Source organism: Oncorhynchus gorbuscha, linkage group LG03 (genome assembly GCF_021184085.1).
Source record: "Oncorhynchus gorbuscha isolate QuinsamMale2020 ecotype Even-year linkage group LG03, OgorEven_v1.0, whole genome shotgun sequence".
Taxonomy (NCBI): Eukaryota; Metazoa; Chordata; class Actinopteri; order Salmoniformes; family Salmonidae; genus Oncorhynchus; species Oncorhynchus gorbuscha.
Genome location: NC_060175.1, coordinates 23,297,681 through 23,313,738, shown reverse-complemented (window position 1 = coordinate 23,313,738; position 16,058 = coordinate 23,297,681). Strand labels below are relative to the sequence as shown.

Below are 16,058 nucleotides of genomic sequence, written 5' to 3'. Positions count from 1 at the left end.
ATTTTTTCCAATAAGGAAAGAGAGTATGGTTAATATGTACGAATGTCAGTCTCTAGTGCAGTGTGAGAATATACATTAGTTAGCTTAATACATCACCATATGAGAGCCTAGAGGAAACATGGATAGGCGAAATAATACTATCCATTATTTCCATATTCTCTAAAGCAGACCAACCTCTTTAAATTAATTAGACAACGCGCCCTTCAATAGGCTTTAAGAAACCTTTTTCAAAAGGGCGTGTCGGTGTCCCCTTTGGTCACACATCTGACGTGGGCCATGGTATCTGTCAAATTAGTTTTATTGTCGTCTCGATAACCTGCGTACGGTTATATTCTATCAACTAATTTAACTAATCTACTCACGCTACACATCAAAGGAACTGTGTTGTAAATGAAAGTCTCTGAATAAAGAGAGCCCAGTGTTTAGCTGTCTTCCACAAGTGTTCATCTGCAAAATGCGGCACATCTAGCACTGAGCGGAATAGAAACGGTTCCTGGAAATCGATTGCATGTGTGCGGGGGTAGTTAGTTAAGAAGGCATTTGACCGACGGGCTGCTTGCTTGTTTATGTGGTGTGAAAGACTGCAGATATTGAACAGCGACTAAAACGTTTTGGGAACTTTAAGCAACTGATTTAATTATTCAGCGGAAAGTGAGTATTTGTCATTGATACAGTTTTTCTTTTTCTTTCTTTAATGGTTGTGTATATCTAAGTTTCATTCTTTTTGTTTGTTTAATGAAAACTGTACATATGATCTGCTTGTTAGACACATACACCTTTCACATCAGCATGTATTGATTTTCAATGGTTACAATAGTAGGCTCTTCTCAACTACTCAACATTGCTCTAACTGTTGGCAATGGCATATAGTTCCACCTGTATACTGTATATGCTGTGCTTTGTAAATGGCATATAGTTCCACCTGTATACTGTATATGCTGTGCTTTGTAAATGGCTATTGAAAATGGGTAACTCAAAGCTTTGCACACAGGGATTGTACAATACTTGCACATTATTCTTTTTTAAATTGTTCAAGTTCTGTCAAGTTGGTGGTTGAACATTGCTAGACAGCCATTTTCAAGCCTTGCCAAAGATTTATGCCCATTTAAGTCAACTGTAAGTAGGCCTCAGGAACATACAATGTTGTCTTGGTAAGCAACTCCAGTGTATATTTGGCCTTGTGTTTTTAGGTTATTGACCTCCTGAAAGGTGAATTTGGCTCCCAGTGTTGGAAAGCAGAGTGCACCAGGTGTTCCTCTAGGATTTTATGTGACTTGTTAAGTGCATTTTTACTCCTGAACTTTTTTAGGCCATAACAAGGGTTGAATACATATTGACTTAAGATATTTCAGCTTTTCATTTTGAATACATTTGTTAAATAAATAATAATTAGACTTTGACATTATGGGGTATCGTATATAGGACTGTGACGATCTCAATTGAACCCGTTTAAATTCAGGATGTCAAGGGGTGTGAATATTTTGTCAAGGCATTATGTCAGACAGGGATAATGAGATGTCTGTGAGACTGATGGTGAAATATTAAAGCAGAAGTGTAGATCTCCACAGTTAAAATCTCAATGGCATTAAGGCCAACTCTCATTTGTTACTTACTAGAAACCTTTTCACTTCCGTGTGTCATCTTTCAGTCACTCCTGTTTGGCCCATTTTGTTGTCTTAGAGGCTCTGAAGGAAGATTCTCTACTCTTAGCTCCAGCCAGGGAGTAAGGTTTATCATTTGGAATTGTTTGACCTCATGGATTTCTGCTTCAACAGCCCCTATGCTCAATCTGAATATTAACACGTGTCGCTTCCCACTTTTGGAAGCATGAGGACATTCACTTTCATTTCAACGAGAAATAATTTTCAAAAAAATGAAAGGTTAAATTGATACACGCCTTGGTAGGGTTAGTGTTCGCACACAGCCATATCTCCATGTAACAGTGCTTGTTTATGGAAGACGAGGTGACCACTGTGCTAATTATCCTGCTCCGAACATCTGCGAAAGCGTGACTCGGGAAGTATATAGCAGAAGTGTACTTTCATCAGATGGAGGCACCCATAGCTGTCTGGCTCTGTGCAAGACTTACTGTATCAGTTTATTCACGGATTCATTCTTTCTGATGCAAGATGAGGGCCATATGTTTCGAAAGCCATATTGCAAATGATGATTATTGACGTTTCTAACCCTTAAAACACAGCGTCAGGATTGTAGTTCACATGAGCCCATCTTGGGTGACGGTAATGGCTGAGAACTGTAGGGAGAAGGCAGAATGTCGCCTCATCAAATACTGAAAAATCAAAACCGTAAAGTAAGCTTGTTTTACAGTCTGAAGTTCATCTACACGTTTCAATCTTACTGAAGCGCTCACAGATTTAAGCAATCAATCCAGGGCTACTCAGATACCTATGAGTAAAAGTATGGCTGTTGTTGACGACAGTAAGAAACCATCTTCCCTAACTACGCCATTCTAGATGGCTGTCTGTTACAGGATCTGACTGTTTAGTCTTTCTTACTAACACACTTTTTTTATATTGAACTTAGGGACTATGTGCAAATGGTTACATAAGTGTGTCAGAGCAAGAACTTTGAAAAACAAAACTCACCAATCTGGTGCTACTGGTTCAGTGACAGCTGGCTGGAAAGAAATTGCCTTCGTCACTTCTGTAGAATAGAACTGGATGTTCCAGAGACAATTTCAGATGTCTGGCATTAGTGTACAATCACAATACATTAGACGGTACATTAAATACACACAAATAATATTATAGTAGTGCAATCCACATAGGCTTGTAGGGATTAGTGATCCAACTCAGATGATCAGAGCTATTACCATACCTTACCAAAAGGGCTGTGCTAATACCTATCCAAATCTTTCAGATCAAATTCAATCAAATTTTTCACATTTTATTTATATAGCCCTTCGTACATCAGCTGATATCTCAAAGTGCTGTACAGAAACCCAGCCTAAAACCCCAAACAGCAAGCAATGCAGGTGTAGAAGCACGGTGGCTAGGAAAAGTTCCCTAGAAAGGCCAAAACCTAGGAAGAAACCTAGAGAGGAATCAGGCTATGTGGGGTGGCCAGTCCTCTTCTGGCTGTGCCGGGTGGAGATTATAACAGAACATGGCCAAGATGTTCAAATGTTCATAAATGACCAGCATGGTCGAATAATAACAAGGCAGAACAGTTGAAACTGGAGCGGCAGCACAGTCAGGTGGACTGGGGACAGCAAGGAGTCATCATGTCAGGTCGTCCTGGGGCACGGTCCTTGGGCTCAGGTCCTCAGAGAGAGAGAGAGAAAGAAAGAGGGAATTAGAGAGAGCATATGTAGGGTGGCCAGTCCTCTTCTGGCTGTGCCGGGTGGAGATTATAACAGAACATGGCCAAGATGTTCAAATGTTCATAAATGACCAGCATGGTCAAATAATAGTAAGGCAGAACAGTTGAAACTGGAGCAGCAGCATGGCCAGGTGGACTGGGGACAGCAAGAAGGAGTCATGTCAGGTAGTCCTGGGGCATGGTCCTAGGGCTCAGGTCCTCAGAGAGAGAGAGAAAGAAAGAAAGAAGGAGAGAATTAGAGAACGCACACTTAGATTCACACAGGACACCGAATAGGACAGGAGAAGTACTCCAGATATAACAAACTGACCCTAGCCCCCCGACACAAACCACTGCAGCATAAATACTGGAGGCTGAGACAGGAGGGTTCAGGAGACACTGTGGCCCCATTCGAGGACACCCCCCCCATATTATTATTTATTATTATTATTTATTATATTTACATTTACATTTAAGTCATTTAGCAGACGCTCTTATCCAGAGCGACTTACAAATTGGTGCATTCACCTTATGACATCCAGTGGGACAGTCACTTAACCCCCGGACATGGCCAAACAGGAAGGATATAACCCCACCCACTTTGCCAAAGCACAGCCCGCACACCACTAGAGGGATATCTTCAACCACCAACTTACCATCCTGAGACAAGGCTGAGTATAGCCCACAAAGATCTCCGCCACGGCACAACCCAAGGGGAGGGGGGGACGGGCGGGCGCCAACCCAGACAGGATGACCACAACAGTGAATCAACCCACTCAGGTGACGCACCCCCTGCAGGGACGGCATGAGAGAGCCCCAGTAAGCCAGTGACTCAGCCCCTGTAATAGGGTTAGAGGCAGAGAATCCCAGTGGAAAGAGGGGAACTGGCCAGGCAGAGACAGCAAGGGCGGTTCGTTGCTCCAGAGCCTTTCCGTTCACCTTCCCACTCCTGGGCCAGACTACACTCAATCATATGACCCACTGAAGAGATGAGTCTTCAGTAAAGACTTAAAGGTTGAGACCGAGTTTGCGTCTCTGACATGGGTAGGCAGACCGTTCCATAAAAATGGAGCTCTATAGGAGAAAGCCCTGCCTCCAGCTGTTTGCTTAGAAATTCTAGGGACAATTAGGAGGCCTGCGTCTTGTGACCGTAGCGTACGTGTAGGTATGTACGGCATGACCAAATTAGAGAGAGAGGTAGGAGCAAGCCCATGTAATGCTTTGTAGGTTAGCAGTAAAACCTTGAAATCAGCCCTTGCTTTGACAGGAAGCCAGTGTAGAGAGGCTAGCACTGGAGTAATATGATCAATTTTTGGGGGGTTCTAGTCAGGATTCTAGCAGCCGTATTTAGCATTAACTGAAGTTTATTTAGTGCTTTATCCGGGTAGCCGGAAAGTAGAGCATTGCAGTAGTCTAACCTAGAAGTGACAAAAGCATGGATTAATTTTTCTGCATCATTTTTGGACAGAAAGTTTCTGAGTTTTGCAATATTACGTAGATGGAAAAAAGCTGTCCTCGAAATGGTCTTGATATGTTCTTCAAAAGAGAGATCAGGGTCCAGAGTAACGCAGAGGTCCTTCACAGTTTTATTTGAGACGACTGTACAACCATTAAGATTAATTGTCAGATTCAACAGAAGATCTCTTTGTTTCTTGGGACCTAGAACAAGCATCTCTGTTTTGTCAGAGTTTAATAGTAGAAAGTTTGCAGCCATCCACTTCCTTATGTCTGAAACACATGCTTCTAGTGAGGGCAATTTTGGGGCTTCACAATGTTTCATTGAAATGTAGAGCTGTGTGTCATCCGCATAGCAGTGAAAGTTAACATTATGTTTTCGAATAACATCCCCAAGAGGTAAAATATATAGTGAAAACAATAGTGGTCCTAAAACGGAACCTTGAGGAACACCGAAATTTACAGTTGATTTGTCAGAGGACAAACCATTCACAGAGACAAACTGATATCTTTCCGACAGATAAGATCTAAACCAGGCCAGAACATGTCCGTGTAGACCAATTTGGGTTTCCAATCTCTCCAAAAGAATGTGGTGATCTATGGTATCAAAAGCAGCACTAAGGTCTAGGAGCACGTGGACAGATGCAGAGCCTCGGTCCGATGCCATTAAAATGTCATTTACCACCTTCACAAGTGCCGTCTCAGTGCTATGATGGGGTCTAAAACCAGACTGAAGCATTTTGTATACATTGTTTGTCTTCAGGGAAGCAGTGAGTTGCTGCGCAACAGCCTTTTCTAAAATTTTTGAGAGGAATGGAAGATTCGATATAGGCCGATAGTTTTTTATATTTTCTGGGTCAAGGTTTGGCTTTTTCAAGAGAGGCTTTATTAGTGCCACTTTTAGTGAGTTTGATCCACTGTGATCCACTGTGATTTGTTGTCATGGAAAGCTGGTCATAAGACTTGTGCAACTTCACCTGAAATGACTCCTGTTTACCCCCACTATACTGTCAGGCTTGATATAGATCCAACCTCTACAGAATAAATGCCATTCCAGATTGCTATCATATATTGGTATGATACACTGTGAATGTTGAATTACAGCATGTGACATATTAACTCTTATCCACATTTTTGTCCTGGCTTAATTGATTTGAAGGCTTGTGGTTTAGGGGCTGAATAAGTGGGAAGTGTTGTGCTTGATCTTTCAACACACGTTTAAGCAGTCTTTCTTACCTACTTTCAAGATGGGAGTTCTCTCTCTCTCTCTCTCTCTCTCTCTCTCACATACTCAATCTGTCAACCAAATGTTTCTCTATTTCTCTCCCTTTGTCTCCTTCACCTCTTCTCTTCCACTCTCTCTCATGTAGTTTTAAACCTCTGGTCTGTGTAGAGGGCATCAACAAAAGATGACACATTCTCATTAATGACCTATTGGTCAATTTCCTGATGTCAACATCCTGTCCCTTAACTATTGTCTGAGTTCAACAGAAAAGGGAAGTCAAACTTGAAGTGAGGGTCATTTTTCCTACTATCAATCTCTAACATGAGAATAATCACTGAATAATCCCCTCCAACCTTTTCTTTCTAACCATAAGGATAAGTGAAAGTAACTCAAGGAGCTTTCTACCATGTTAACATGCTACTTTCTATCCTCTTATCAGTCCTTCACGCCCCTGCTCTTCCTTCCTCTGCAGGTGCCAAGATGTCCAATGAGCGTGATGCGGGGGACCATGGGCCAATGAAACTGTTCACGACCATGTTCTCGTCCCTCCAGGAGAAGTTCCACAGAGACCGTGAGTGTCTTGTATAGAGTGGGTCCGTTCCATTTTGGGCCTATAGTGACTTGGGGTTAGGGAAAATGGCTATGGGTTCAAATGGAACTGATCCCAAGTGTGTGTATAGAACACAAATTATACATTATTGGAAAAGGTTGAACACAGAACTCTAAGCAAACAGACAGTAAGAGGCAAGCATGAATCAGGCTGGTCATGAACTAAACATGCCTGTCAAGCATACAAAGATTTGGCCTCGACTGCTTTGTTCCCCTCTCACTCAGGCAAACCCATTGGATTCATAAAACAAAGGACACCTCTTATAAACACTTATGAAACAGGCACATTTTCCTAAATTCACTTATTCTGGAGATATGTGAGGAATTCTGATTTGAGAGAACCAGCCTGATGCTTGACCATGCTGGACATTTTTCTCAAATAGACATTGTTTAGTAAAATACAGCTGGTGGTATTTGACAGTGCAAATCATCTATTGTGTCAGGTCATTAGGTGTGTCAGTGATCATCTAGCGTTACTAGTTCTATTGTGGCAGATCATTAGGTGTGTCAGTGACCATGTAGCCTTACTGGTTCTATTGTGTCAGGTCATTAGGTATGTCAGTGACCATGTAGCCTTACTGGTTCTATTGTGTCAGGTCAGATCATTACTGGTTCTATGTCCAGTGACCATGTAGCCTTACTGGTTCTATTGTGGTTCTAGCATCATTAGGTATGCCAGTGACCATGTAGCCTTACTGGTTCTATTGTGCAGGTCAGGTCATTAGGTATGTCAGTGACCATGTAGCCTTACTGGTTCTATTTACTGGTTCTTACTGGTTCTAATGTGTCAGGTCATTAGGTGTGTCAGTGACCATGTAGCCTTACTGGTTCTATTGTGGCAGGTCATTAGGTGTGTCAGTGTGCAGTCACTGGTTCTATTGGCAGGTCATTAGGTGTCAGTGACCAACTAGCCTTACTGGTTCTATTGTGGCAGGTCATTAGGTGTGCCAGTGACCATGTAGCCTTACTGGTTCTATTGTGGCAGATCATTAGGTATGTCAGTGACCATCTAGCCTTACTGGTTCTATTGTGTTAGGTCATTAGGTGTGTCAGTGACCATGTAGCCTTACTGGTTCTATTGTGGCAGATCATTAGGGTGCCAGTGACCATGTAGCCTTACTGGTTCTACAGGTCATTAGGTGTGCCAGTGACCATTACTTACTGGTTCTATTGTGGCAGGTCATTAGGTATGTCTTACTGGTGACCATGTGACCATCTAGCCTTACTGGTTCTATTGTGGCAGGTCATTAGGTATGCCAGTGACCATCTAGCCTTACTGGTTCTATTGTGTCAGGTCATTACTGGTTCTATTGTGGCAGGTCATTTCAGTGGTAGTGTCTATTGTGACCAGTGACCATGTAGCCTTACTGGTTCTATTGTGTCAGGTCATTAGGTGTGCCAGTCATGTAGCCTTACTGGTTCTATTGTGTCAGGTTAGCCTTACTGGTTCTATTGTGTCAGGTCATTAGGTGTGTCAGTGACCATGTAGCCTTACTGGTTCTATTGTGTGGCAGGTCATTAGGTGTGTCAGTGACCATGTAGCCTTACTGGTTCTATTGTGGCAGGTCATTAGGTCAGTGACCATCTAGCCTTACTGGTTCTATTGTGGCAGGTCATTAGGTATGCCAGTGACCAGTGACCATCTAGCCTTACTGGTTCTGACCATTGTGGTCAGGTCATTAGCCTTAGGTCATTAGGTATGTCAGTGACCATCTAGCCTTACTGGTTCTATTGTGTCAGGTCATTAGGTGTGTCAGTGTCATTAGGTGTGCCAGACCCTTACTGGTTCTATTGTGGCAGGTCATTAGGGTGCCAGTGACCATCTAGCCTTACTGGTTCTATTGTGGCAGGTCATTAGGTATGCCAGTGACCATCTAGCCTTACTGGTTCTATTGTGTCAGGTCATTAGGTGTGCCAGTGACCATGTAGCCTTACTGGTTCTATTGTGTCAGGTCATTAGGTATGCCAGTGACCAACTAGCCTTACTGGTTCTATTGTGGCAGGTCATGTCAGTGACCATCTAGCCTTACTGGTTCTATTGTGTCAGGTCATTAGGTGTGTCAGTGACCAACTAGCCTTACTGGTTCTATTGCAGGTCATTAGGTATGTCAGTGACCATCTAGCCTTACTGGTTCTATTGCAGGTCATTAGGTGTCAGTGACCATCTAGCCTTACTGGTTCTATTGTGGCAGATCATTAGGTATGCCAGTGACCATGTAGCCTTACTGGTTCTATTGTGTAGCCTTACTGGTTCTATTTGGCAGATCATTGTGCCAGTGACCATGTAGCCTTACTGGTTCTATTGTTACTGGTTCTATTGTGGCAGGTCATTAGGTGTGCCAGTGACCATCTAGCCTTACTGGTTCTATTGTGTTAGGTCATTAGGTGTGCCAGTGACCATCTAGCCTTACTGGTTCTATTGTGTTAGGTCATTAGGTGTGCCAGTGACCATGTAGCCTTACTGGTTCTATTGTGGCAGGTCATTAGGTGTGCCAGTGACCATGTAGCCTTACTGGTTCTATTGTGGCAGGTCATTAGGTGTGCCAGTGACCATCTAGCCTTACTGGTTCTATTGTGTTAGGTCATTAGGTGTGCCAGTGACCATCTAGCCTTACTGGTTCTATTGTGTTAGGTCATCTAGCCTTACTGGTTCTATTGTGGCAGGTGTATGCCAGTGACCATCTAGCCTTACTGGTTCTATTGTGTTAGGTCATTCAGTGGTAGTGGTTCCAGGTCATTGACCAGTGACCATCTAGCCTTACTGGTTGCCAGGTCATTAGGTGTGCCAGTGACCATGTAGCCTTACTGGTTCTATTGTGTTAGGTCATTAGGTGTGCCAGTGACCATAGCCTTACTGGTTCTATTGTGTTAGGTCATTAGGTGTGCCAGTGACCATCTATTATGCCAGTGTGTTAGGTCATTAGGTGTGCCAGTGACCATCTAGCCTTACTGGTTCTATTGTGTTAGGTCATTAGGTATGCCAGTGACCATCTAGCCTTACTGGTTCTATTGTGTTAGGTCATTAGGTGTGCCAGTGACCATCTAGCCTTACTGGTTCTATTGTGTTAGGTCATTAGGTATGCCAGTGACCATCTAGCCTTACTGGTTCTATTGTGGCGTAGCTGGCATTGTAGCATTGTTAATGGTTTCCCTTCTTCCCACAGAGTCACGTGGTAGAGGAAGGTACTTGCTTGTCTTTCAGAAAAATGGCAGTCAGACCGTACTCTCACTGGTGGTGGGTAACAAGTAGAATCCTCACGATGCCTAACAGAATCCTCACGATGCCTAACAGATCCTCACGATGCCTAACAGATCCTCACGATGCCTAACAGATCCTCACGATGCCTAACAGATCCTCACGATGCCTAACAGATCCTCACGATGCCTAACAGATCCTCACGATGCCTAACAGATCCTCACGATGCCTAACAGATCCTCACGATGCCTAACAGATCCTCACGATGCCTAACAGATCCTCACGATGCCTAACAGATCCTGTTAATAATTTCCTGCAATTCTACGCATTTTGTCTTTGGGCTGAGAGAATTAGTTTTAAAGTGAATTTTCAGAAATTCTACACATTCCCATGGCTTATGCCATGTTCTTATGCTGAGTGGTTCAAAGGGAGGGAGAGATTTGACCAAGTGGGGACATTTTGTTATTCCCCACAAGGTCAAATACTATTTCTAAGGGGGTTTGTTTTTAGTGTTCTGTTTTTAGATTAGGGGTTTGGGAAAATAGGGTTTTGAATGGGACTGAATTGTGTCCCCTGAAGATTAGTTATACAAGACTGTATATGTGCACATCTGTGTGTTTTCTCCTCTTGTGGTTTCGGTTGGTTAACACAGTGTCCCTCTTAGTTCTTTAGCTCTGTGGTTTCCTTTTGAGTATTGTGTGTTTAAAATCTGTTGAGCATGGTTTAGGCATCCTCTTGAACTACACTGAACAAAAATATTAACGCAACAAAGATTTTACTATGTTACAGTTCATATAAGGAAATCGGTCAATTGAAATAAATTCATTATGCCCTAATCTATGGATTTCATATGACTGGGAATACAGATATGCATCTGGTCACAGATGCCTTAAAAGGGTAGGGGCGTGGATCAGAACACCTGTCAGTATCTGGTGTGACCACCATCTCCTTCGCATAGAGTTAATCAGGTTGTTGATTGTGACATGTGGAAAGTTGTCCCACTCCTCTTCAATGGCTGTGTGAAGTTGCTGGATATTGGCAGGAACAGGAACACGCTGTCGTACATGTAGACCCAAAGCATCTCAAACTGGTGAGTATGCAGGCCATGGAAGAAGTGGGATATTTTCAGATCCCAGGAAATGTGTACTGATCCTAGCGACGGGGGCCATACATTATCACGCTGAAACTTGTCTGCCGTGATGGCGGCAGATACATGGCGCAACAATGGACCTCCAGGATCTCGTCACGGTATCTCTGTGCATTCAAATTCTCATTGATAAAATGCATTTGTGTTTGTTGTCCGTAGCTTATGCCCATACCATAACCCCACCGCCACCATGGGGCACTGTTCACTACATTGACATCAGCAAACCGATCTCCCACAAGACGCTTGAAACCAATATTCATCTGTGAAGAGCACACTTATCCAGTATGCCTGTGGCCATCGAAGCTGAGCATTTTCACACTGAAGTCGGTTACGATGCCAAACTACAGTCAGATGACCCTGGTGAGGGCGACGAGCACGCAGATTAGCTTCCCTGAGACTCTTACTAACTGTTTGCAGAAATTATTCTGTTGTGCAAACCCACCGTTTCAACAGCTGTCCGGGTGGCCAGTCTCTGACCCTGCAGGTGAAGAAGCCTGATGTGTAGGTCCCCGGCTAGCGGGGTTACGTGATCTGCGGTTGTTTAGCAGATTGGGCGTACTGCCAAATTCTCTAAAACAACGTTGGAGGCAGTTTATGGTAGAGAAATGAAAATGTTCTGGCAATAGCTCTGGGGACATTCCTACAGTCAGCATGCCAATTACACGCTCCCTGAACTTTGAGACCTCTGTGGCATTGTAACAAAACTGCACATTTTAGTGGCCTTTAATTGTCCCCAGCACAAGGTGCACTTGTGTAATGATCAGGCTGTTTAATCAGTTTCTTGATATGCCATTTATTCAGTATACTTACACAGTGCTAAATCCGTTTCTTGATATGCCATTTATTCAGTATACTTACACAGTGCTAAATCCTAACATTAATTGTATTTATTATTCCATAAACATCAATGCATGATTTAGTTATATGGCCTACTTGACTAGCTGTATACGAAAGTACACTTCAGTTCCCAGCCGTGTGATCTTTGGAATGAAAAGCTGCCTTGGAGTCCATGCCACCATTAGTATTGAGGTTTATGAATAATTGTCTTCACTGCTGTCTTCGGTCTGTCTTTTAGGGAGTGATAGGGATTCCACCCTGCCTCGGCCTACAGCCCCATCCCTAGTGGTGACCTCTGCCCAGAACCAGAGTCACCTCTTCTTTGAGTACCTGGTGGTGGTCAGCCTACGGAAGAAGAGAGGAGAAGGAACGTACGAACCCCAGATCACATATCAGTTCCCCAAGGTCAAACCGAAATACATGCATGCATACATACAGTGGGGCAAAAAAAGTATTTAGTCAGCCACCAATTGTGCAAGTTAACCCACTTAAAAAGATGAGAGGCCTATCATTTTCATCATAGGTACACTTCAACTATGACAGACAAAATGAGAAAAGAAAATCCAGAAAATCACATTGTAGGATTTTTAATGAATTTATTTGCAAATTATGGTGAAAAATAAGTATTTGGTCAATAACAAAAGTTTATCTCAATACTTTGTTATATACCCTTTGTTGGCAATGACAGAGGTCAAACGTTTTCTGTAAGTCTTCAAGGTTTTTACACACTGTTGCTGGTATTTTGGCCCATTCCTCCATGCAGATCTCCTCTAGAGCAGTGATGTTTTGGGGCTGTTGCTGGGCAACACAGACTTTCAACTCCCTCCAAAGATTTTCTATGGGGTTGAGATCTGGAGACTGGCTAGGCCACTCCAGGACCTTGAAATGCTTCTTACCAAGCCACTCCTTTGTTGCCCGGGCGGTGTGTTTGGGATCATTGTCATGCTGAAAGACCCAGCCACGTTTAATTTAATCTTCAATGCTCTTACTGATGGAAGGAGGTTTTCACTCAAAATCTCACGATACATGGCCCCATTCATTCTTTCCTTTACACGGCTCAGTTGTCCTGGTCCCTTTGCAGAAAAACAGCCCCAAAGCATGATGTTTCCACCCCCATGCTTCACAGTAGGTATGGTGTTCTTTGGATGCAACTCGGGTTTCTTTGTCCTCCAAACACAACGAGTTGAGTTTTTACCAAAAAGTTATATTTTGGTTTCATCTGACCATATGAAATTCTCTCAATCATCTTCTGGATCATCCAAATGCTCTCTAGCAAACTTCAGACGGGCCTGGACACGTCTGGCACTGCAGGATTTGAGTCCATGGCGGCGTAGTGTGTTACTGATGGTAGGCTTTGTTACTTTGGTCCCAGCTCTCTGCAGGTCATTCACTAGGTCCCCCCGAACCTGTGGTTCTGGGATTTTTGCTCACCCTTCTTGTGATCATTTTGACCCCACAGGGTGAGATATTGCGTGGAGCCCCAGATCGAGGGAGTTTATCAGTGGTCTTGTATGTCTTCCATTTCCTAATAATTGCTCCCACAGTTGATTTCTTCAAACCAAGCTGCTTACCTATTGCAGATTCAGTCTTCCCAGCCTGGTGCAGGTCTACAATTTTGTTTCTGGTGTCCTTTGACAGATCTTTGGTCTTGGCCATAGGTTTGGAGTGTGACTGTTTGAGGTTGTGTACAGATGTCTTTTATACTGATAACAAGTTCATACGGGTGCCATTAATACAGGTAACGAGTGGAGGACAGAGGAGCCTCTTAAAGAAGAAGTTACAGGTCTGTGAGAGCCAGAAATCTTGCTTGTTTGTAGGTGACCAAATACTTATTTTCCACCATAATTTGCAAATAAATTCATTAAAAATCATACAATGTGATTTTCTAGATTTTTTTTCTTCTCATTTTGTCTGTCATAGTTGAAGTGTACCTATGATGAAAATTACAGGCCTCATCTTTTTAAGTGGGAGAACTTGCACAATTGGTGGCTGACTAAATACTTTTTTGCCCCACTATACATGCATACATACATGCATACATGCATGCATACATGCATACATACATACATACATACATACATACATACATACATACATACATACATACATACATACATACATACATACATACATACATACATACATACATACATACATACATACATACATACATACATACATACATACATACATACATACATACATACATACATACATACATACATACATACATACATACATACATACATACATACATACATACATACAGCTGAAGTCGGAAGTTTACATACAGTTAGGTTGGAGTCATTAAAACTCGTTTTTCAACCACTCCACAAATTTCTTGTTAAGAAACTGTAGTTTTGGCAAGTCGGTTAGGAGATCTACAACAGTTGATTTTACAACAGTTGTTTACAGACAGATTATTTCACTTATAATTAACTGTGTCAATTCCAGTGGGTCAGAAGTTTACATGCACTAAGTTGACGGTGCCTTTAAACAGCTTGGGAAATGACTTTAGAAGCTTCTGTTAGGCTAATTGACATCATATTAGTGGTGATCCTAATTGACTGGAGACGGGGAATTTTTACTAGGATTAAATGTCAGGAATTGTTTTAAATGTATTTGACTAAAGTGTATGTAAACCTCCGGCTTCAGCTGTGTACATACATTGAGGAAGTATTTGTGATAGTAAATTAGCACAAATGTAAAATGTGTGTTTTAGCTAGCTAACATGAGGCGCTCTCAGAGAGAGGAAGAAGAGAAGTCCCTGAAAGCCATCCTCCTTTTCTGTTTCCCAGAGGGGGTGAACTGGGCCCCCCTGACTGAATACGCCAGGTACGTGCCACTTCTCACCATCTCTCTTTCTCTGTGATGATCTCTTTCTGGGTCCCCCTCACTGAGCGTATTCTCTTTCAACCATTTTTTTCAGTTCAGTGTCACACTTGGCTGAAATTAACCACACTTGCTTTCTCGTTTTTTGTGTGTGTGTGTATGTGTGTGTACACATGCAATCACACCTGGGACAAACAATCACACACATCTACTTTCTTCATCCTCCCACACCCCCAATGTTGTGCAGAGTGTTTTCAGGATGTGGTGAAGTGTTTCCAGCTAGCTTTACATCAACCGTTCTACCTACACGCAGAACAAATCTGCTTACAGTGTGTATGAAATGTTTGTGTGCGACGACTGCAAAGCATCATTTGTCATCTCTTGCAAACAACCAGTGGTGGAAAAGCACCACATTGTCATACTTTTTTTAACAGACTGTTACTTAAGTGGAAGTCACCCATTAAAATACTAGAGGAATTATTTGGTTGTAAATATACTTAAGTATCAGAAGTATATAAATCCTTATATGAAGCAAAGCAGACAGCACCACTTTCTTGTTTTTATAATGTACGGATAGCCAGGGGCACACCCCAACATTCAGACATAATTTATAAAAGATTCATTTGTGTTTATGTCTGCCAGATCAGAGGCAGTAGGGATGATGAGGGTTGTTGTCTTGATAAGTGCGTGAATTGGGCCATGTCCTGTCCTGCTAACGAGTATTTTTGGATGTCAAGGAAAATATAGGGAGTAAAAAGTACATTATTTTCTTTAGGAATGTTGTGAAGTAAAAGTTGCCCTGAATAGTAAAGTACAGATACCCCCCCCACTCTCAAAAAAACTACTTGAGTAGTACTTTTAAAGTATTTTTTACTTAAGTACTTTACACCACTGCAAAAAACCTAGCTTTGACCAGGGTCAGTGTTATGGGTGGGCCTTAGGGGGCCTTGCCAGTCATACCGTACCTCCTTGCCCATCCAAATAAAGTATTTAAATATTGATCAGAGCAAGCCTGTCTCTCTCCGTATGTGTAGCCCATGTATCTGATGCGATCTGGACTAAGAGTATTGCATGACATAGTTAAATGGTAGATACTGTAAGACAGAAGGGTGCTGTTTCAGTTGATCGGATTCTATTTTGGACTAATGTTCCAAGGTAACCTACTTTTGAAGTGATTTGTTATTTAATCCGATGACCTCATGACTGGTTGTGTTCATGTCACATTAAAAGGTAGGTTAATACATTTTTCCAGTTAAATTACATGTCGCTACTATTAAACCTCTAAAGCAGTCATTTGCTCATGAATTTTAAAAAAGTATTACTCTGCCATAATTTAAGTCCTGCATCCCCTCATCATTGGCTGGCTTTACCTAAATACGTGTATATAATACACAGCCCTTGTTAGAATCTTAATATCACAAACATAACTGGTGTTG

The 16,058-nt window shown here is 42.3% G+C and overlaps 1 protein-coding gene across 1 annotated transcript in view; it reads left to right on the top strand.

Annotated features, from left to right (window-relative positions):
- The first annotated feature begins 240 nt into the window (after positions 1–240).
- Positions 241–16,058, top strand: part of LOC124028822 (DENN domain-containing protein 2D-like) — a 32,517-nt gene continuing 16,699 nt past the window's right edge. The window contains exons 1-4 of the mRNA XM_046340760.1: positions 241–651; positions 6,474–6,572; positions 12,029–12,195; positions 14,513–14,625. Coding sequence (XP_046196716.1) covers positions 6,482–6,572; positions 12,029–12,195; positions 14,513–14,625 — 371 coding nt within the window. The 5' untranslated portion in view covers positions 241–651; positions 6,474–6,481. The remainder of the gene's footprint in view (positions 652–6,473; positions 6,573–12,028; positions 12,196–14,512; positions 14,626–16,058) is intronic.